The sequence below is a fragment of the Salvelinus sp. IW2-2015 genome, linkage group LG4q.1:29 (genome assembly GCF_002910315.2).
Source record: "Salvelinus sp. IW2-2015 linkage group LG4q.1:29, ASM291031v2, whole genome shotgun sequence".
Classification (NCBI taxonomy): Eukaryota; Metazoa; Chordata; class Actinopteri; order Salmoniformes; family Salmonidae; genus Salvelinus; species Salvelinus sp. IW2-2015.
In genome coordinates, this window is record NC_036842.1 from 89600850 (window position 1) to 89622189 (window position 21340).

General features: G+C 43.3%; 1 protein-coding gene, 2 long non-coding RNA genes and 1 pseudogene across 5 annotated transcripts in view; 1 reads left to right on the forward strand and 3 right to left on the reverse strand.

Moving 5' to 3' along the window:
- Positions 1 to 1838: 1838 nt before the first annotated feature.
- On the forward strand, positions 1839 to 12849 carry LOC111962776 (cytosolic carboxypeptidase 3). Of its 2 annotated transcripts, XM_023986087.2 has the most exons (19): positions 1840 to 1960; positions 2780 to 2898; positions 3028 to 3183; positions 3476 to 3658; positions 3910 to 4017; positions 4273 to 4420; positions 4634 to 4766; positions 4920 to 5099; positions 5806 to 6044; positions 7159 to 7386; positions 7617 to 7776; positions 8098 to 8224; positions 8462 to 8562; positions 8675 to 8842; positions 8953 to 9036; positions 9181 to 9231; positions 12008 to 12440; positions 12538 to 12601; positions 12832 to 12849. In XM_023986087.2, the coding sequence occupies exons 2-17, from the start codon at positions 2868 to 2870 to the stop codon at positions 12224 to 12226; spliced, it is 2316 nt and encodes a 771-aa protein (XP_023841855.1). In that variant the 5' UTR covers positions 1840 to 1960; positions 2780 to 2867; the 3' UTR covers positions 12227 to 12440; positions 12538 to 12601; positions 12832 to 12849. The 2 variants fall into 2 exon arrangements, with proteins under 2 accessions (XP_023841857.1, XP_023841855.1); XM_023986089.2 differs by lacking the exons at positions 12008 to 12440; positions 12538 to 12601; positions 12832 to 12849 and having other exon boundaries at positions 1839 to 1960; positions 8680 to 8842.
- A 4483-nt stretch (positions 12850 to 17332) lies between these two features.
- LOC139025175 (uncharacterized) lies at positions 17333 to 18132 on the reverse strand. Of its 2 annotated transcripts, none has more exons than XR_011476634.1 (3): positions 18108 to 18132; positions 17508 to 17600; positions 17333 to 17407 (listed from the first exon to the last, which is right to left on the reverse strand). It is a non-coding gene; the product is annotated as an uncharacterized lncRNA (long non-coding RNA). The 2 variants fall into 2 exon arrangements; XR_011476633.1 differs by lacking the exon at positions 18108 to 18132 and adding an exon at positions 17879 to 18099.
- A 1249-nt stretch (positions 18133 to 19381) lies between these two features.
- Positions 19382 to 21340, reverse strand: part of LOC139024923 (galanin receptor 2b-like) — a 6115-nt pseudogene continuing 4156 nt past the window's right edge.
- LOC139027608 (uncharacterized) overlaps positions 20767 to 21340 on the reverse strand; it is a 2732-nt gene continuing 2158 nt past the window's right edge. Inside the window, exons 2-3 of the long non-coding RNA XR_011479742.1 lie at positions 20891 to 20992; positions 20767 to 20846 (exon numbers count right to left, since the gene is read on the reverse strand). This is a non-coding gene — a long non-coding RNA (uncharacterized lncRNA). The remainder of the gene's footprint in view (positions 20847 to 20890; positions 20993 to 21340) is intronic.

Consider the following 21340-nt stretch of genomic DNA (forward strand, 5'->3'; position numbering starts at 1 on the left):
CACACTTTTTGGAAAGTGCACTGTTGTCTGGCAACACTATTTCTTGCCATGCATGCTGTCTGCATAGTAACACCACCTATACATGCATGTACTGTCATGTATATTACATGACATCAGTTACCATCATCTTATCTTAGAATATCGGGCACAGAAAGTCTTATGAAATCCCACCTATAGATCTCATGTTATAGTATGTCACATAGAGTCCTCTGTGTGTGTGTGTGTGTGTGTGTGTGTGTGTGTGTGTGCGTGCGTGCGTGCGTGCGTGCGTGCGTGTGTGATACATTTTCCAGAGCAGTAGGTGTAACTGAAACCAGCTCAGGAGGCAAACCACTGCTAGGGAACTTTAGAGACACCTATAAATAAACAGACACACATTCTAGTGGCTTTTATGGAACTCATGGAACACATGGAACACATGGAGCGATGATGAGCTCATGGCAACAGGCTTCTTCTGATCCTCTAGGATGTATCTATAGTCTGGATCCTAACAGAATAGTTCCGTTTCACTTCCTCGTGAAGCAATTTAGTTTGGGTCCATACTGTAATGTTAATGGTTGTAACTCTAAACGAAACAAAATGACAAGTAGCTTAATTCATAGACTATAACTTTGTAATAAGCATTTGACCAGGTGCAGTACAAGTAAATACCTGGAAATATATGTTTCCAACCCTGGGTTTAGTGTTCCTAGAAGAGGTAGATCATGTTACAAATAAAATGAATAACATCAACCAATCAATCATTTAGAGTGGTGCAAGTTACATACAACACAGGCGTGCGTGCGTGCGTGCGTGCGTCAAGGTCTCTTTATCTTCTCTTGGCTCAGGACCCCTGATAACAACCACCTCTTCCCTGACACCTGGCAGGCCATTACAGACCATTACCAAATGAACACTGTGAGAACAGCAGTGTCTGATGAACAGGAAGGCCTCAAACCACAAGAGATAATGAACGTAAGAGATAAATGAAGATAATGATGATGGTATGAGAATTCTAACGTTACCCTTCTTTGTCTGTAGTAATTGACCTTATCTCTTTACCCTCATTGACACCTGACACTATCCTCTTGGTTCTCTGACAGTTTCAAGTAAGCCTATATCACTGGCTGGCCGTGAGGCTCATTTTTATAGTGTGTTTGAGAATTGACCACAACTCCAGCAAATAACTCAATGAAAGTATGTTTTGGGAAAGGGAATCATCGCTATAGGCCTGCCCACCAGTAGAAATATATACTGTGAAGGCATACTATTCTGCAACAATGGTCGTCTTGGGTGGACAACCTCCCCAGGACTCGTTTAGTTCAGTTGATTAATTCGACCATTAAAAAAAACAAAACAAGCACACATAAAACTTGACAAAGACATAGATGTACATGAGTAAAAACATTGAAGATAACTCACAAAGTCTGCGACTTATTTCCATTGTGGTCCTCCTATCAAATTACTACTGCCAGATAATTAGTCATTTGTTGTCACCACAAGACATGTTTTACATGAGATGACACCCAACACCTTCTTAAATAAGAAGCATAAATAATGAATTGTCAACAACCATAAATAATATTGGAATTTAACAGAATGATTTTCTTCACATATCAGTTTAAAAAAGTTTGGTGCGCTAATGCAGGAGGATTTTCGGTGCGGGGTTCGATACATTTTTAATGAGGCTATCAATGCATTTGTATACATTAACAACAATTAGATACTTGTTGTTTTTATGTAACATACTGATTGGTATATATGTGATGCAGTGTAGCCGTTCGTCCTAAGAAAATATTGTATATTTCAACTAACAAGTAGAAGAATGTGAGGGATTCCGCGCCACGTTAGTTGTCACGGTGACCGTGTACAGTAAACCGTGCATTTTCCGCTCTGCTGTCTTCACCTGAAACAACACGCTGCCGATGATGCTGTTGCAGGCGACAAGCTTGAGTGAGACATGATGCTTTTCTACTATGCGGTAGGTAGCGAATGCACTCACTTAATAATTGCATAGGAAGTATATTGATAACTAGCTATTGTAGTTTTACCTAAACCAAACAGTAACAAAGACGTTAACTAGCTAGCCTAGCTAACGTTAACGTGCCACTGACTGGTGTGTGTTGTGTTTTGTTCTTTCACAGGTGACAATGTGTGTGAGCTGATAAAATCAAATGTGTCACATACACGTATTTAGAAGATGTTTTTGCGGGTGTAGCGAAATGCTTGTGTTCCTGATGTTGACCAAATCCTGACCTGAATGAATAAAACGTCCGCATTATATTTGCAATCTTGAATTGTTGGCTAAACCAATTAAACCTAGTTATCACGATATTAATGCATTTTAACGTTACCTGTTGTTATTTTGTTTTGGATTTAATACACGTTTTTGTTGTAGACGTTTATTTTTGCTTAATTCATTAGTCAATTAAACCAAACCATGGTGGGTGATGATGTCACAGGAAAACGTCTGTCAGTTTCTAATTAATTTAGCTGGCCTCTGACTTTCTGGAGAGTGTGTCTCATCTTTTTGAATGTACAACGCTGCTAAATGAGATCAGGCCAGCGAGTTTTAAGTGACGGGGTGAATTTCTGTGCAGTCAGATTGAATTACAGTCTGGTTGACTGGCTGCAGCATTCCAAGGAGAGGTATTTTGGAAATCTGCCCTCAAACCACTATGGAAATTGATATTGCAACTGTAAAAAAAAAAAGTGTGTTCTGCTGGGTTTACCTGACTCGTGTTTATTATGCTTTTTAGGAGCAGACTTCACAATCATAACCTATGTGTGACTATTTCAGAAAACTATATTCATGATACCAACTGTTCCATGTGCAACAATACAAAGACACAGACCTAGAAACCGTTCTAAAAAGACATGCATCTACGATGTATCCTCTCTACAACAGACAATATGAGGGTTAGTATGATCTTGACACTGAGATTATGGAATGAGTTTCATGCATGTTTATGAAAGCTTGCAGTCTCGGTGAGTGAGATTACCCTGATGTACATTCAAAACTAGATCAATTATCCTGCCGTTCCACAGGATTTCCAGACGATGACAATGAGATGAGGGACAACATTCATAGAAGAACATGTCACAGCTCTTTCAGCTACTCATCTTTTGATGATGAAGAGGAGTTGGAGGATGAAGAACAGGTGAAGGCACCTGCGGAGGAGGAGTGTTCCCACAAGAGTGAAGGTAAGATAGAATCCAAGTACAGGAAGGCACAGAGCACCAACCATAGCTTGGTTGTTCGTTTTCACTGTCAAAGGTAAAGCTGTAAGACATGTTTAAGTCTATTGTATCATTAAAGTTTCAAAGAACAATGAAATCACTGAATTAACTACATGGTTTGGAAATTAGTTAAACTAACTAACTTTCACCAAACCAATGGAACTTGTAGTTAAACTAGTAGTGAAGCGACAGCTATTGTAACTGCTTCCCAAACTGCTCACCATATTGGCTAAAACCCAAACTTCTTCCCACACAGATGTGTCACGTGTTTCTCCACTACCCAGAACCACCCAGGTGGTATTTGAGATCCAGTCGGGAAGGGCTGTGCCTCGCCTCAGGGAGCCCCGACACCTGTACGGTGTGTCTGGACATGTGTCCCAAACATTGCCACGCTGGCCCCACGAGTGGGAGGTCATCCCGGGGGAAATTCAGCATATTGGTGAGAATACTACAGACTAAAGAGAAATGGGAGGTGTCAAGAGATGTATAATCATTTAGAGGAAAGCTAGACTTTAGACCACAGTCAATATCACATGACAAGAGCACTTCATGTACTGAAAAGAGATTCAGGAAAAGCTCTCTCAATCTTAGATCCAAAGAGCACCTTTTTTATTTATATATTTTTTTACAAGCAAAGCAACACCCTGTATTTTGTCTTCTCTTTTCTCTCTGTGTTTTGTCTGTTGTCAGAGTGGGCTCCTCCCTTCCCAGAGCCGCTGTGTGCTCAGATGAACACCAGCGAGTGGCTGAGACCAGAGTCTGAAGAGGAAGGCGCCGTTGTGTATGACACACAGAGAGGTAAACTCAAATCAAATAACATGTCCACTCTGTCAATCACTGAGCTCTACCACAGACCTGCCTGTGTCCAAATAGAAGGCTGTTTGTTTTGTTTGGAGTGCCAGATGGGGGGGGGGGGTACTCCACTGATTCAGTTGCTCCAGTCAAGATAAATCAACTGCACATGGATAGTAACAAATGCTATTTGCACCCAGTTCTGCTCATCCCCAGGACACTTCATGTGTCTCTTTGTTTTAAATGTCCATGTCTGTGCAGATAAAGATAACTACTTCCTGGGTTCTCGTGTGGGGGGTCGTCGCTCCTCCCTGACCGCTGCTGCTGTGTCTCTCTCTGGCCCTGATGACATCACTCTGCTGTTCGAGGGACGCTTCGAGAGTGGCAACCTGCTGAAAGCAACAAGGGTGTGAGTACAGAGCATCCATAAGTATTGTAAACCCTCTCACACTGTCATTCAAAGTTATGAGTGAATGAATGTTCACTCACCAACAACTTACAGTATTTTCTGTGTTGTGTGATTCGATTTCAATCCTCGCATGTTGTCACACATCCTAGTTATGAGTGAATGAATGTCCCCAGTCATTTTCATTCTGTATAATCTTATTTGATTTCATTCCAGTGGTGAATTTGATTATGAGCTCTCGTTGCGGACGGACCTGTACACAGAGAAGCACACTCAGTGGTTCTACTTCCGGGTGAGGAACACGAGGGCGGGGGTTCGTTACCGCTTCACCATCACCAACCTGCTGAAGGTAGGTAGTTATTACCATTTTTACTGGGACTCTTTTCCCTCACGTCTATTCTCTTCTCTTTTTCTCAAGTAAAGTATTTTACAACATGTTCATATGACACACAGTAGCTTAACACCTAATAAATAATAATAATGAATAGATGTTGATTTGAAGGTGACCAGTCTGTATGAAGAGGGGCAGCTGCCTCTGCTCTACTCTGAAGAGGAGGCCCGGATCCAGGGGGTGGGCTGGCACCGCGTGGGCCAACAGGTCTCCTACCAACGTAACGGACGGCAGCACGCCAACCAGCCCTGCTACTCCCTCTCCTGGACCTTTTGCTTCCCTTATGACCAGGTAAAGGGCAAGAACCGCAGTGCTTAACTCTTATCCTCTTGTCTTGTGTAAATCAATGAAACGGTGCTTGGAGCCAACAATCAATCACATCATTCAATGAAAAGGGCCAGCACTGACTTTAATCCTTTGTCCACATTCTGATTGTACCCACAGTTTACACATGGTATTAAAATATGTCTCATATCTGTCCACTGTGTCCGCAATGTGAATAGATTTCCTGGTCCGTCCGTGTATGCAAATTATTTGACAAGTATTATTTCAAAATAATATGAATGTATTTATTTACATTTTAATATATTGATGCCATAAGTCAATAGTGCCACCTGTCAATGATTTTAGAAGGAGGGATAATAACTATTTAAATGGTGTGTCCAGATYTGTTTACACTTGTAAGATATCCAGACATAATGCCTGTCTGACTACCTCCCGAGGTGGTCAGGAAGATCTGATCACAATCAGATCACAATGCATCTTTTAATCGTCTACACGTGTCTAAAAATGTGGGCACAATCAGAATGTGGACAAGATCAGAACAAAGGATGCATGTTAGAATCAGGTATAAATGGTGCTTTTGTTGTCATTTTCTTTGGCTTATTTAAGCAACATGTTACAATATATCAATATCAATATATATTATACTTTTCTTCAAATACACAATATTGTATTTACAATACAGTGAAGTTGTTATTATTGTTGTCTTGATCAGGACACCTGTTACCTGGCCCACTGCTTCCCCTACACCTACTCCAACCTGTGGGCCCACCTGTCCGAGATCGAGCGGGACCCCCACCGCTCGCGGTTCTGTAAGGTGCGGACTCTGTGCCGGTCGCTGGCAGGTAACCTGGTTCCGGTGCTGACGGTGACCAACCCATCCCACCGTGGGGACAGGATTCACAAGCCTGCTGTGGTTCTGACCGCCCGGATACACCCCGGGGAGACCAACAGGTAGAGACCCAATGGGTAGAGACCAACGGGTAGAGACCAACAGGTAGAGACCAACGGGTAGAGACCAACGGGTAGAGACCAACGGGTAGAGACCAACAGGTAGAGACTAACGGGTAGAGAGCCCAACGGGTAGAGACCAACGGGTAGAGACCAACGGGTAGAGGCAAACGGGTAGAGGCCAACGGGTAGCGGTACCAACGGGTAGAGGCCAACGACGGGTAGAGACCAACGGGTAGAGACCAACGGGTAGAGACCAACGGGTAGAGCCAACGGGTAGAGACAACGGGTAAGACAACGGTAGGAGAAACGGGTAGAGACCAACAGGTAGAGACCAACGGGTAGAGACCAACAGTAGAGACCCAACGGGTAGTGACCAACGGGTAGAGAACCAACGGGTAGAGACCAACGGGATAGAGACCAACGGGTAGGAGACCAACGGGTAGAGACCAACGGGTAGAGACCAACAGGTAGAGACCAACAGGGTAGAGACCAACAGGTAGAGACCAACGGTAGGACCAACGGTAGAGACCAACGGTAGAGACCAACGGGTAGAGGACCAACGGGGTAGGAACCAACGGGTAGAGACCAAACGGGTAGAGTACCAAGGTAGAGACCACCGGGTAGAGCCAAACGGGTAGAGACCAACGGGTAGAGACCAACGGGTAGTGACCAACGGGTAGAGACCAACGGGTAGAGACCAACGGGTAGAGACCAACAGGTAGAGACCAACAGGTAGAGACCAACAGGTAGAGCTTTGGACGTGTCTGAAATGGCACTCTATTCTGTATATCAGGGCTATTCAACTCTTACACTATGAGGTCCAGAGCCTGCTGGTTTTCTGTTCTACCTGATAATTAATTGCACCCACCTGGTGTTCCAGGTCTAAATCAGTCCCTGATTAGAGGGGAACAATGAAAATGCAGTGGAACTAGCTTCCAGGTCCAGAGTTGAGGTTGAGGTCTCTGTATAGTGCACTGCTTTTGACCAAATTCAGATTCCTGATTTCTTTATCGCCACACAATCTAAGTTGAGTGTTATTTTCATTCCGTAAAGCATGGTAGGATAACTCTGATAGAGTGCCATACTATACATCAAATATACAACTGACCAACAGCTCCTGGGTGATGAGGGGTATGCTGAACTTCCTGCTGGGAGATTCTCCAGACGCGGCGCTGCTTCGAAATGCCTTCGTCTTCAAGCTGGTGCCCATGCTGAACCCGGACGGGGTTATAGTAGGTAACTACCGCTGCTCGCTGACCGGACGTGACCTCAACCGCAACTACAAGTCCATCCTCAGAGACTCCTTCCCTACCGTGTGGGCCACACACACCATGGTCCAGAGGTACCAATCAATCAGTTAACCAATCAACCAATCTATCCATAAATCAGTTTAACAATCAGTCAGTTAACCAATCAGTCAGTTAACCAATCAGTCAGTTAACCAATCAACCAATCTATCCATAAATCAGTTAACCAATCAGTCAGTTAACCAATCAACCAATCTATCCATAAATCAGTTAACCAATCAGTCAGACAATTTTACCAAACAATAATACCAAATATGTTCTCCAGACTGTGTGAGGAGCGTAAGGTGCTGCTGTACTGTGATCTCCATGGACACAGCCGTAAACACAACGTCTTCACCTACGGCTGTGAGAACCCCCGGCCCGCTGACAGACACCCTCACCAACGAGTCTTCCCTCTGATGCTCAGCAAGAACTGCCCTGACATGGTTCATTACTCTTCCTCACTCATTGTTTTAGTCAAGATGAGGTTCCGTATCCACTAAGTGTCTCAGAGTAGGAGTGCTGATCTAGGATCAGGTACCCAAATGTCCATGTCATCTTATTCATTCTGATCTAAAAGGCTAATCTGATCCTAGAGATGCACTCCTACGCTGAGACACTTTATGAATACAGCCCCAGTTCAGATGAAATGGCTGAGATAAGATCACACAGTTTAAACAGAATTTAGCTTGATCTGAACTGCCTAGTTCTTTCTCATGTTGGATGTTGGGGTTTTCCAAGATTCAGCTAATCTTGTGTGTCCTCAGTTCTCGTTTGGGAGCTGTAAGTTCAAGGTACAGCGCAGTAAGGAGGGAACAGGTAGAGTGGCTCTGTGGAGGCTGGGGGTCCTCAACTCCTTCACCCTGGAGACATCGTTCTGTGGCTCCAACATCGGTAAGGATATCCACATCGCTGCATCTCTACCATGTCTCTTTAGCAGAAGAGAGAGAGACAGAGACAGTGGAGCTAGATTTTTCTACCAAACGTTAGTTACATGAATGGAAAGGAAACATTTGATAGACGTATTATAACTAAAATACTTTACTTGATTCAGAGTGAACTGCACACGTCTCAGGGTTTACAAGTCAGATTCAGTCAGACCAAATATGTTCACTTTTGGTTTGATTCCAGGTAAGAGGAAAGGGACCCATTTCAGCACTCAGGACCTAGAGATGTTGGGGGCTCAGTTCTGTGACACACTACTGGACTACTGTGACCCGGACCGGACAAAGGTGGGACCAGAACCGGACACAACTGTCTGTAGTCCTGGCGATATCTGCTTGTCCACAGTGTAAGCACAGTAGCTATACTGAAACAGATCTCACTGGTGTGTTGTTTCTGCAGTACAGCGCGTGTTTGAGAGAGCTACAGGAGATCATGAGACAGGAGGCAGGTCTGCCAATAGACAACGAGCCTACAGATACCTCACTGACCGACCACGAGGCCGGCACCAGTGGATCCAACAGCTCCCAGACGGACGGACCTCCTGCTCACCTCCAGGCCTTCAACAAGGTAGTAACAGTAGTATTACTGTCTCGCTAACAAAAAGTTTTTGTATCTGGGTAGGAGTTTCGAGGTGACTAATAACCCACCGGTCTGTCTGTATTCTCTCTATAACACAGATGACGTCCCGTAAGAAGCTGAAGTCCAAGAAGGAGAGGAACAAATCTCCCCTGGTCAGAGCCAGGGAGAGTGAGGAAAAGGGGGTGAGTATCATCATTGGGATGTTTGTGGCATTCTCTCTCTCAATATGGACTACACTGTCAGATTTGTCCTTTAGAAGTACGGATCAGTTTCCTTTGTTAGTTCATCTTAGTAAGCTTGATTTTTGCTATCCTTTTACCTTACAGGATAATGGTGTCAAAAAGACGTTGAAGAAAAGCAAATATGTATTGAAGCCTGTAAGTCCCATGCTTTAAACATCATATGCAATGAAAATGAAGAGGAACTCCCAAGTTTGGAAAGTATTCACACCCCTTCTAAAATGTCCTCATCAATCTACACACAATACCCCATAATGACATCACAATACTCCATAATGGCATCACAATACCCCATAATGACATCACAATACCCCATACAGGTTTTTAGACATTTTTGCACATTTATTACAAATAACAAACAGAAATACCTTATTTACATAAGTATTGAGACCCTTTGCTATGAGACTTGAAATTGAGCTCAGGTGCATCCTGTTTCCATTGATCATCCTTGAGATGTTTCTACAACTGAATTGGAGTCCACCTGTGGTAAATTCAATTGATTGGACATGATTTGGAAAGGCACACACCTGTCTATATAAGGTCCCTCAGTTGACAGTGCATGTCAGAGCAAAAACCAAACCATTAGGTTGAAGAAATTGTCCGTAGAGCTCTGAGACAGGATTGTGTCGAGGCACAGATCGGGGGAAGGGTACCAAAAAATGTCTGCAGCATCAGGCCTTTATGTTAGAGTGGCCAGACAGAAAGCCACTCCTCAGTAAAAGGCACATGACAGCCCGCTTGGTTTGAAACAAGATTCTCTGGTCTGATGAAATGCCAAGCGTCACGTCTGGAGGAAACCTTGCACAATCCCTACGGTGAAGCATGGTGGTGGCAGCATCATGCTGTGGGGATATTTTTGTGAGGCAGGGACTGGGAGACTAGTCAGGATTGAGGGAAAGATAAACGGAGCAAAGTACAGAGAGATCCTTGATGAAAACCTGCTCCAGAGCGCTGAAGAACTCAGACCGGGACGAAGGTTCACCTTCCAGCAGGACAACGACCCCAAGTACACAGCCAAGACAATGCAGGGGTGGCTTCGGGACAAGTCTCTGAATGTCCTTGAGTGGCCCAGCCAGAGCCCGGACTTGAACCCGATCGAAAATCTCTGGAGAGACCTGAAAATAGCTGTACAGCGACTCTTCCCATCCAACCTGACAGAGCTTGAGAGGATCTGCAGAGAAGAATGGGAGAAACTCCCCAAATACAGGTGTGCCAAGCTTGTAGTGTCATACCCAAGAAGACTCGAGGCTGTAATCGCTGCCAAATGTGGTTCAACAAAGTACTGATTAAAGGTCTGAATACTTGTAAATGTGATATTTCAGTTTTGTATATTATGTTTTGCAAAAAAATCGAAAAAACTATTTTTTTGCTTTGTCATTATGGGGTGTTGTGTGTTGATTGATCAGGGAAAAAAACAATTGAATCAATTTTAGAATAAGGCTGTAACGTTAAAATTTTTGGGGAAAAGTCAAGGGGTTTGAATACTTCTGAATGCACTGTACATATTGATAAATGTGCACACCTGAACATGTGTATAGCATGGATGGAAAATGTTAGGACAAAGGCCATAATCAGCTAACCACTTGGGACCATTAGCACCTGTTAGTGTGACTGACATGGAGCTAGCAAATCCTTCTCTGCCAGCCTACCCTGACCCTTACCCTGACCCTGACCCTGCTCACCAATCTGATGAAAAGGAAAGCATGTCAGGTGAAACAGGAGCTGGTGGATTGATGTATGAGGGAGGGCTACGCTCTTAGAAAAAAAATGTGCCATCTAGAACCCTTTTTAGTTCCAGGTAGATCCCTTTTGGTTCCATGTAGAACCCTTTTTAGTTCCAGGTGGAACCCTTTTGGTTCCATGTAGAACCCTTTTTAGTTCCAGGTGTAACCCTTTTGGTTCCATGTAGAACCCTTTTTAGTTCCAGGTGGAACCCTTTTGGTTCCATGTAGAACCCTTTTTGGTTCCAGGTATCTTTGTTCTCATGTAGCATTCTTTTTTGGTGTCAGGTATAACCTCTTTGGTTCATGTAGAAACCCTTTTTATTCAGGTAGATCCCTTTTTGGTTCCATGTAACTTAGTTCAGTGGACCCTTTGTTCCATGTAGAACCTTTTGGTTCCAGGTAATAACCCTTTTGGTTCCATGTAGAACCCTTTTTGGTTCAGGTAGATCCTTTTGGTTTCATGTAGATCCTTTTTAGTTCCAGGTGTACCCTTTGGTTCCATGTAGCAACCCTTTTAGTTCAGGTGGACCCTTTTGGTTTCATGTAGAACCATTTTTTGGTTCCAGGTATAACCCCTTTGGTTCCATGTAGAACCATTTTTGGTTCAGGTATACCCTTTGTTCCATGTAGAACCTTTTTAGTTTCTAGGTAGATCCTTTTGTTCCATGTAGAACCCTTTTTAGTTCCAGGTGGAACCCTTTGGTTCCATGTAGAACCCTTTTTGGTTCCAGGTATAACCCTTTGGTTCCATGTAGAACCTTTTTTGGTTCCAGGTAGATCCTTTTGGTTCCATTAGAACCCTTTTTAGTTCAGGTAGATCCCTTTTGGTTCATGTAGACCTTTTTAGTTCAGGTTATGACCCCTTTTGGTCTTCATGTAGAACACTTTTACAGAGGATTTTACATGGAACTCAAAAGGGTTCTACCTGGAAACCCCCCCCCCCCCAAAATATCCTCCCACTGCCTTTTTTCTAAGAGTGTAGAGAGTGTGGTGTCACTTTCACTCCCTATCTTGCACAAAAATCTTTACACAACCAGTGTGTGGTGTCTCCTCTAAGGTTCTGTTAACATTTTTTGTGCAGTCAAGTTCATCAGAAATGATCTGTTGTATTAGCTACAGCCATTGTGTCAAATGTGTTGTACATCAGTTGTAGAACCTGAGTGTGTATGGGGCCTCTGTTTGTGTTCCAGTTAAAGGCTCCTCCAGCAGTGCCCAGAAGGGAACCTCCAAAATGGAGGGAGAGACAACTGGTCCCCCCTGATCCCAGTCCGCCAGATAAGAAGGCAGTCTATCGTTCCTTCAGAACGGAGAGAAAGACTGTTACACTGGTTATGTTTTTCATCATTCTCTTACCCCCCTCAAGTGGTGTAGGAGAATACTGCGTTCCCACATTCACACTCACAACATGATATTCATTTGAATCACTGAATGTCTGTTTTCTCCTGTTGTGCATGTAACTAAGCATTCCTCTTAAGCATGTGTTTATTTCTGCGTCCCTCAGTTATTCCTTTATCATGATGATACATGTTCAGAGCATGTATCACCGTCCTCCCTGCGTGTTTCCTTCAGGTATCTGTCCTATACCTTGTCTTTGACACCAAGAAGCCGGCCATGACATCRAAGGTAGAACTCTTATTGACAAGTCAAAGCCGACAACACTTTGTTTTACACTACAGTATGTAATTTGAAGGATTGGCTTGTCTTGGTTTCAATTTTACAGTCGGAGTACCTGCAGCACCTGATGGCTGATTATGTGAGGAGCAGGATGCAGTTGACCCTCAATGGTAGAGTAGGTCTTTTCAAGGTCTTCTCTTCTGTTCTCTTCTCATCTCTTCTCTCTTTTCTCCTCTCCTTCTTTTCTCCTGTCTTCTCATCTCTTTTCCTCTCTTCTCTCTTTTCCTCTTCTCTTTGCTTCTCTTCTCTGCCTTCAATACTTCTCTCTGTAACACCACATACCTGCCTCTCATTACTAATCTGTATCCATCCATCCCATCTTGTCCATGTTGCACTGTAGGCTACGACTGGGGTCCTTGCCAGTGCCCCCAGGCCACCCACCTGCCCCACTCACAGCTGTCCCGGGACAACAGAGACGGGGAGCGACTGCCCGGCCTGGCTAACCTGCCTGCAGGAGACAAGTCCATCAGAAGGCTCTCCCCAGTCCAGTGTAAGCAGAGAGTGGTAGATGGAACTGTTACAGCCATAGAATCAAAATAACTTGAAAGGGCATTGCAATTGAATTCAAAGCGTACCAGTCAAATTGCCATTGTCTGAGACGTTGTTGTCGTTTTTAGGAATTGGCATTTCTGCTCTCTTTGACATACTGTATGTGAAAAGCATTCTATTTATTCTAAATTCTTATCTCTCTCTCAACAGGGAGAGGACCCACATCCTACACCGCCCCATCCAACCTGCAACTCCCATCCAACAGGTAAAGACACATAGTTACCCATTGATATACATAAATATAGATACGTAGATGTACAAATGTTGACGTACCTACAGTAAACATACAATAGTAGACATTATAGATGTGTGTGTGTGTGTGTGTGTGTGTGTGTGTGTGTGTGTGTGTGTGTGTGTGTGTGTGTGTGTGTGTGTGTGTGTAGTCAGGGGAAGTGCAGCATAGCTCAGGGACACCAGTGTAAGTGCCAGCTGTGGTACGGTCTAGGACTGAAGGAGGACAGAGCTGGGAGGACAACAACAGGACTCAGGAAGACCAAGGATATCAGTGACAGCCACTAGAAAATACATGGCCTTTATTCTCCACAGACAGACCTCACACAGTAACCCTAGCTCTACCTGTCCAAGATCACTCATTAAAACGTGCTGTCATGTGTGTGTTGTAATCATGTTTACAAGCTTTATCTGTTGTTGTCTTATTTAATTTCACCCAGTTTATTATGTCAATAGATTACCTCAAATAGACAGTCAAATATCCACCAACAGAAGCCTGTTTGATATGTTATTCCTCTCACATTAAGATACTCTTTGAGTACTCTAGTACCATACACTCTCCAAGAGTCAGTAGTACAAAGAGATAAACCTACAGTTGGACAGACACCAGATTGTCCCCATATTCCTAACAAAAATGGCTAACTCAACAAAGGCTGTTATCCGTACACACCTTGTCACACAAGATAAAACATAGATGGCGGTTGTCCAAGGTGAGTGAAGAGTTAGGAGGTACAGGTACATTACAGGAGGCTGAGGATGAAACAAACTGCCATTTATTAACAGAGCTGTACACATTTCATTGACAGTATATTCACTACCATGTTGTGACATGCAGGATTGTGGTCAATTCCATTTAAATTGAGGAAATAAGCATGAAAATCTGATTCCAATTTTTCACTTAATTTTACTTCCTGAATATTTCCTAAATTAAAATTGAATTGATCCCAACCCTGGTGACATGCCAAACCATTTTACCTTAGGATGGATGTATTGAATCTCTGTTCATAGATTCCCTCCACTGCCTCCGGTTCCTGTAAGGGAGTTTGTCTCTGAGCCCGAGGAGCTACCCAGCATGTCAGCAGGGATGGAATGGCTGTTTCTGCGACCACCCTGCCCCATATTCACCCACCTGGGGACCGACTCAGACTCAGGAGCCTGTTTCCAAAGGTGAGTGGCATTTCATTAGCCTGATCCCAGATCTGTTTGTGTTCCAAAAGTAACTTCAGCATACAAAACAACTGATTCAAACGAAAAGTTTAAATTGATTAATCAAATTATTGTAATGAAATTTCAATCAAATTCCCGTCTGAACACAACGGAATTTTAATTCCGGTTTACAATATATAAATAGTCAGTACAGAATACTGTTAGTGCCTGACAATAAAACAAGTTTAACATTAAAATGTTACCCCCTTTTTATCCTATATACAGCACATGTCATTCTGATCCGGCAAGAATGAAACACAAAAAGAAGAAGCGGAAAGTAACTGAAGAAATTAAAGGAAACAGATCGGTACATCATCAACACAAGACCACATCAGGAACCTCACCGATGAATGTGAACTAATGTACTGCATTGCAATGTAATACTATGTACTGTATCAATATTCATATTCAGACCGTATTAAGTTATTTTAAGTGTTAAAAACATCACACAATAATTACAGTTGAAGTCGGAAGTTTACATACACTTAGGTTGGAGTCATTAAAACTAGTTTTTCAACCACTCCACACATTTCTTGTTAACAAACTATAGTTTTGGCAAGTCGGTTAGGACATCTACTTTGTGCATGACACAAGTAATCTTTCCAACAATTGTTTACAGACAGATTATTTCACTTATAATTCACTGTATCACAATTCCAGTGGGTCAGAAGTTTACATACACTAAGTTGACTGCATTTAAACAGCTTGGAAAATTCCAGAAAATGATGTCATGGCTTTAGAAGCTTCTGATAGGCTAATTGACATAATTTGAGTCAATTAGAGGTGTACCTGTGGATGTATTTCAAGGCCTACCTTCAAACTCAGTGCCTCTTTGCTTGACATGGGAAAATCAAAAGAAATCAGCCAAGACCTCAGAAAGAAATTGTAGACCTCCACAAGTCTGGTTCATCCATGGGAGAAATTTCCAAACTCCTGAAGGTACCACGTTCATCTGTACAAACAATAGTACGCAGGTATAAACACCATGGGACCACGCAGCCATCATACCGCTCAGGAAGGAGACGCGTTCTGTCTCCTAGAGATGAATGTACTTTGGTGCGAAAAGTACAAATCAATCCCAGAACAACAGCAAAGGACCTTGTGAAGATGCTGGAGGACACAGGTACAAAAGTATCTATATCCACAGTAAAACGAGTCCTATATCGACATAACCTGAAAGGCCACTCAGCAAGGAAGAAGCCACTGCTCCAAAACCGCCATAAAAAAAGCCAGACTACGGTTTGCACATGGGGACAAAGACTGTACTTTTTGGAGAAATGTCCTCTGGTCTGATGAAACAAAAATGGAACTCTTTGGCCATAATGACCATTGTTGTGTTTGGAGGAAAAAGGGGGAGGCTTGCAAGCCGCAGAACACCATCCCAACCGTGAAGCACGGGGGTGGCAGCATCATGTTGTGAGGGTGCTTTGCACTTCACAAAATAGATGGCATCATGAGGTAGGAAAATTATGTCGATATATTGAAGAAACATCTCAAGACATCAGTCAGGAAGTTAAAGCCTGGTAGCAAATGGGTCTTCCAAGTGGACAATGACCCCAAGCATACTTCCAAAGTTGTGGCAAAATGGCTTAAGGACAACAAAGTCATGGTATTGGAGTGGCCATCACAAAGCTCTGACCTCAATCCCATTGAAAATTTGTGGGCAGAACTGAAAAAGCGTGTGCGAGCAAGGAGGCCTACAAACCTGACTCAGTTACACCAGCTCTATCAAGAGGAATGGGCCAAAATTCACCCAACTTATTGTGGGAAGCTTGTGGAAAGCTACCCGAAACATTTTACACAAGTTAAACAATTTAAAGGCAATGCTACCAAATACTAATTGAGTGTATGTAAACTTCTGACCCACTGGGAATGTGATGAAAGAAATAAAAGCTGAAATAAATAATTCTCTCTACTATTATTCTGACATTTCACATTCTTAAAATAAAGTGGTGATCCTAACTGACCTAAGACAGGACATTTTTATTAGCATTAAATGTCAGGAATTGTGAAAAACTGAGTTTAAATGTATTTGGCTAAGGTATATGTAAACTTAAACTGTATATGACGCCAAGTTTTCTTATTGATCAATTGTTATTACTGGACTACGATATCAGGGGCGAAAATCTGATATCAACCTTGGAGGGGACAATTACATGAAATTTTCTCAGGAGCAATTCCTGAGGGGGACACCAAAAGTAGTGCTGTAACACATAGACTATGTTGTAATATGTTAAATGTATATTGAGGGACCATAATCACTACTACTAGATAATTGTTAGGTACAGTAGTTAACTGAAGGGTTGTCCCAACTTGTTTAAATCATTATAATACTACTAATAATAATAGTTATAGCAATGTTCCTTATCAGTGCAGTGTTCCTCTCTCTTGAAACGTCAACACTCTGTTTGCAAGAGTTTGCGGTTCTATAAATTGTGGGTGTGGCTGATATGGTTTTGTGTCATCACTGAGGTAACTGGACGATGCTGTGCCACTGTCCCCTATACTGGTGCTGCTGGCAACAAGGGTGACACCTGGTCCTGCCGTGGCTGTGACACTGTCCTCTGAATCTCTCTCTTGGCTCTTTCCCTTTCACCACCCTCACTGACTCACAGTCTGTCTCTAGAAAAGAAATAAGGTGTTTGCTGTACTCCTAACTACGGTACCCAAAACTACACAATTAATCACAACAGCAATACCATTGCCTTAAACAAATCTTGGTTCAGTCACCAGTTAAATTGAGAGTGGGGGTATTCATGGCATTTTCCAATTATGTCCTATTTTACAAGTCAAAAAAAAATTGAGAACCTTTCATAATGTTGCCAAACAAAGACTCAACAAACTTACCTGAGACTCCCTGTCTCTGCCAGTCTGTCCTGCATATCTGTCCCCAGCTCTGCTGTCTGTGTGCCATCTGTTGCCTGCTCTGCCTAATGACATCATTGTGAAACATTTCCATTAGCATTTCACTTCTTTCTTATGAACATTTTACCAACTGGTCTTGAGATATTAGGCTACTAGAGTTCTTACTTTGCGTTTTGGTGTACTGAAAAATACTCTGATGTCCGTCTTTTTACTTTTTTCTGACATTTTTCTACCTGGCTGGCTGGCTGACCGGTCTAGCTGCACACACATTTACACAACACATGCTGCAACGTTTTGAAATTTTAACATAGTTTGTTTCATATGGCAGGCTTCAACAATAGCTGAATTTGCAAAGCTAGCGAGCACCAATTCCATTTCTGTGGTGTTTGCTATAATCTTTGCTACCTGGTTAAAGGTGAAAAAAAAAAAAACACTAGCGACAATTTAGCTTTTGCAACGAGACCATTAAATATATTTAAGACAATGGTATAAGAGAGTGTAGTTCTGTTCAGTTTGGACTTCAGTTTATCGCTAACCTTATCACAGGGACTTTGAAGCACTACAGCTGCATGCTAATCTTGGAATAAACTGACGATAGCAAATATTCCATCTTTGACGACGCCACATAAATGGAATAGGTACTAGCTAGCTTGATAGTTAATGTTTGCTTTAGTTTGCGCGCTAGCTCTGCAAATTCAGCTAGTGTGTGAACCCTGCAACATTAAAAAATATATACATTGCTAAAGCGCGATTGACTGGATTAACCTCACGTCAGTTACGTACACTGAGTGCCTTTCTGACAGTAGATACGAGCCCTCTATTACCTTGCCAGCTAAAGAACTGGCAGTGGATCAAACCATTGTGAGGCAAAGGGCGGGGGGTCGCAATCTTGTGAAACTTAAAAACGCGCTATTAAGTGTCTATAATCAGCACAAGTGCTTTCATTGCGTATTATTAATATTATTGAAATTACATAGTTATGTTACAGTGATATATTGGGGGGGACAAATCATATTTTCCCAGGATGGGGGGGTCGTGTCCCCCCGTCCCCCTGGGATTTCGCGCTATGTACGATAGAAAGCTCATGATAGGATTTTTACATACAGTGAAGTAGAAACATACTGTAGAGCGCAAAAATCTTCTCCGTTGTCACAAAAAAGCACTAAATTCACAAGAGTAGAAAGAAAGGTTTTTAACAAGATTCCCTTCCCCTAAATAGCAGCCAGGCTGTTGTCTATCTCTTGTACAGATGATACATAGATATACCATACATTCTTTGAGTAGCTGGCCAGCACACACACAATATTTATTTAAAGAATATTCCACTGCTTGGTCTATCATTTATTTACCAGGTAAGTTGACTGAAAACACATTCTCATTTACAGCAACGACCTGGGAATAGTTACAGGGAGAGGAGGGGGATGAATGAGCAAATTGAAGCTGGGATGATTAGGTGACCATGATGGTATGAGGACAGCTTGGGAATTTAGCGCAGGACACCAGGTTAACACCTCTACCCTTACGATATGTGCCATGGGATCTTTAGTGACCACAGAGAGTCAGGACACCCGTTTAACGTCCCTCCGAAAGACAGCACCCTAACAAGGGCAGTGTGGGGCATTGGGATATTTTTTTAGACCTGAGGAAAGAGTGCCTCCAACTGGCCCTCCAACACCGGTACCAGTCTGTTTAGAGAACATTCCACTGCTTGGTTTATCCTGGGTACCAGTCTGTTTAGAGAACATTCCACTGCTTGGTTTATCCTGGGTACCAGTCTGTTTAGAGAACATTCCACTGCTTGGTCTATCCTGGGTACCAGTCTGTTTAGAGAACATTCCACTGCTTGGTTTATCCTGGGTACCAGTCTGTTTAGAGAACATTCCACTGCTTGTACTCAGTGTCATATGCCAACGAGTTTAGCGTGACAGGAGTGGCAAGGAGTGGAATGATAGCTAAACAGACTGGTACCCAGACTAGAGATTAGCCTTAGCCCCATGCCAAAGCAAAGCCAGCTCCCCCTGGTGGCCAGTGTGTGAGGTCTACATGGTTTCTGTGGTGACGCTGACGACCTGCGCCTGCACTCTGTTCCTGTTGCAGTTAAACAGCCAGGCACCGCTGCGGTGGCGGTTCCTCTCAGACAGCAGCACGTGCAGCACAGGGTTAACACAGGGGTGGAGGTACTGAAGCACACTGCAGATGAAGTAGAAATCTCCCAGGACTGGCCATGGCGATGGAGACATACACACACAGCTCCAAGATGTGCCTAATGAAGAAGAGTCATCAGAATAGTTATTCACTATTTAGGTCAAATGTAGTGCACTATATTGGGAATAAGATGCCATTTAAGAAAAGGATGCAAAAATAATTTCCTAATGGAGAAATGAAGTCATCATCATCGTCATCATCATACCCGGGCAGCCAGCAGATAAGAGAAGGCTCCGGCTGCCAAGAAGACCATGAGGGAGGCTCGCCGCGTGCTGTCGGGCGCTAGCTACAGACATGACAGGGCTCTTGTTTAAGAAGCAAGCCAGGCGGGTGTAGTTGAAAGCGATCAACAGCATGGGGACAAAGAAGTAGTGAATGTACTGGCTCAGGACCACCTGTTGGATTTTAATGTTTGTGTGCTCTCATATTAATTGGACACCATTTTGTTTTAGAAAATTAAATAACAGTACAATGCTTTAAAAAAAAATATTTATTTATTTTTAACAGACCTGGTTACTTCCAGTGACATTCTTTGAATTAAACATAAGGCCTCTTGTTACACATTGTGTTTATCTGAAATGGCACTCTATTCCTTATGAACCTGGGGCGGCAGGTAGCCTAATGGTTACCGCGCTGGGCCAGTAACCGAAAGGTTGCTAGATTGAATCCCCGAGCTGACAGTTCTGCCCCTGAACAAGGCCCACTGTTCCTAGGCTGTCATTCTAAATAAGAATGTGTTCTTAACTGACTTGCCTGGTTAAGTAAAGGTTAGATAAAAATTAAGTGGACCAGGTAAAAAGTTGGGCACTATATAACAAATAGGGTACAGTATCAAACCAAGCCATTGTTGGTAGTGGTTCTCTTGCATGGTGGACAGATAGATAGTAAAATCAGCCAGGCCAGGCCCCAAAGCTATCTTTAGTGGCAAAGATCCTGAGAGGCAGACTGATAAAGATGTCTGATGCCCAGATCAGGACCACCAGGTCCATGGTAGTAGGGGTTGATGTTGATCATGGACACAGCTCACAGGCTTTAGGGGCTGGCTGCCAGGGAGAAGGCCAGGAAGAACTGTTACACCTTGCAGGAGGTGTCCCCCAGCGGCCATGCATAGCCGAAGAAGAAGAGGTACTGTTAATTCATTGTCACAGGGGAATGGAAGTCCTCAGCTTTTATGTTTTTGAATCCAGCAACCTTCCAGTATAGTAACTGGCCCACATCCCCATCTCAACCCTCCAGTATAGTAACTGGCCCACATCCCCATCTCAACCCTCCAGTATAGTAACTGGCCCACATCCCCATCTCAACCCTCTAGTATAGTAACTGGCTCACATCCCCATCTCAACCCTCTAGTATAGTAACTGGCCCCCATCTCAACCCTCCAGTATAGTAACTGGCTCACATCCCCATCTCAACCCTCCAGTATAGTAACTGGCATGGGCCAGTTACTATACTAGAGGGTTGAGCTGGAGATGTGAGCCAGTTTTACCTGGAGGGTTGAGATGGGATGTGGGCCAGTTACTATACTGGAGGTTGAGATGGTATGTGAGCCAGTTACTATACTGAAGGGTTGAGTGGAGATGTGGGCCAGTTACTAACTGGAGGGTTGAGTGGAGATGTGAGCCAGTTACTATACTAGAGGTTGAGATGGGGATGTGGGCAGTTACTATACTAGAGGTTGAGGGAGTGTGAGCCAGTTACTAACTGGAGGGTGAGCTGGAGATGTGACAGTTACTATACTAGAGGGTTGAGATGGGGATGTGAGCCATTACTATACTGGAGGGTTGAGATGGGGC

Bases quoted from the DNA above. Each gene is read 5' to 3' on its own strand.
- LOC111962776 (XM_023986087.2), top strand. From the start codon at position 2,868: ATGTATCCTCTCTACAACAGACAATATGAGG. The intron at 3,184-3,475 runs GTAAGATAGAAT...CTTCCCACACAG, and splicing joins GTGTTCCCACAAGAGTGAAG to ATGTGTCACGTGTTTCTCCA. The intron at 5,100-5,805 runs GTAAAGGGCAAG...TGTCTTGATCAG, and splicing joins TTTGCTTCCCTTATGACCAG to GACACCTGTTACCTGGCCCA.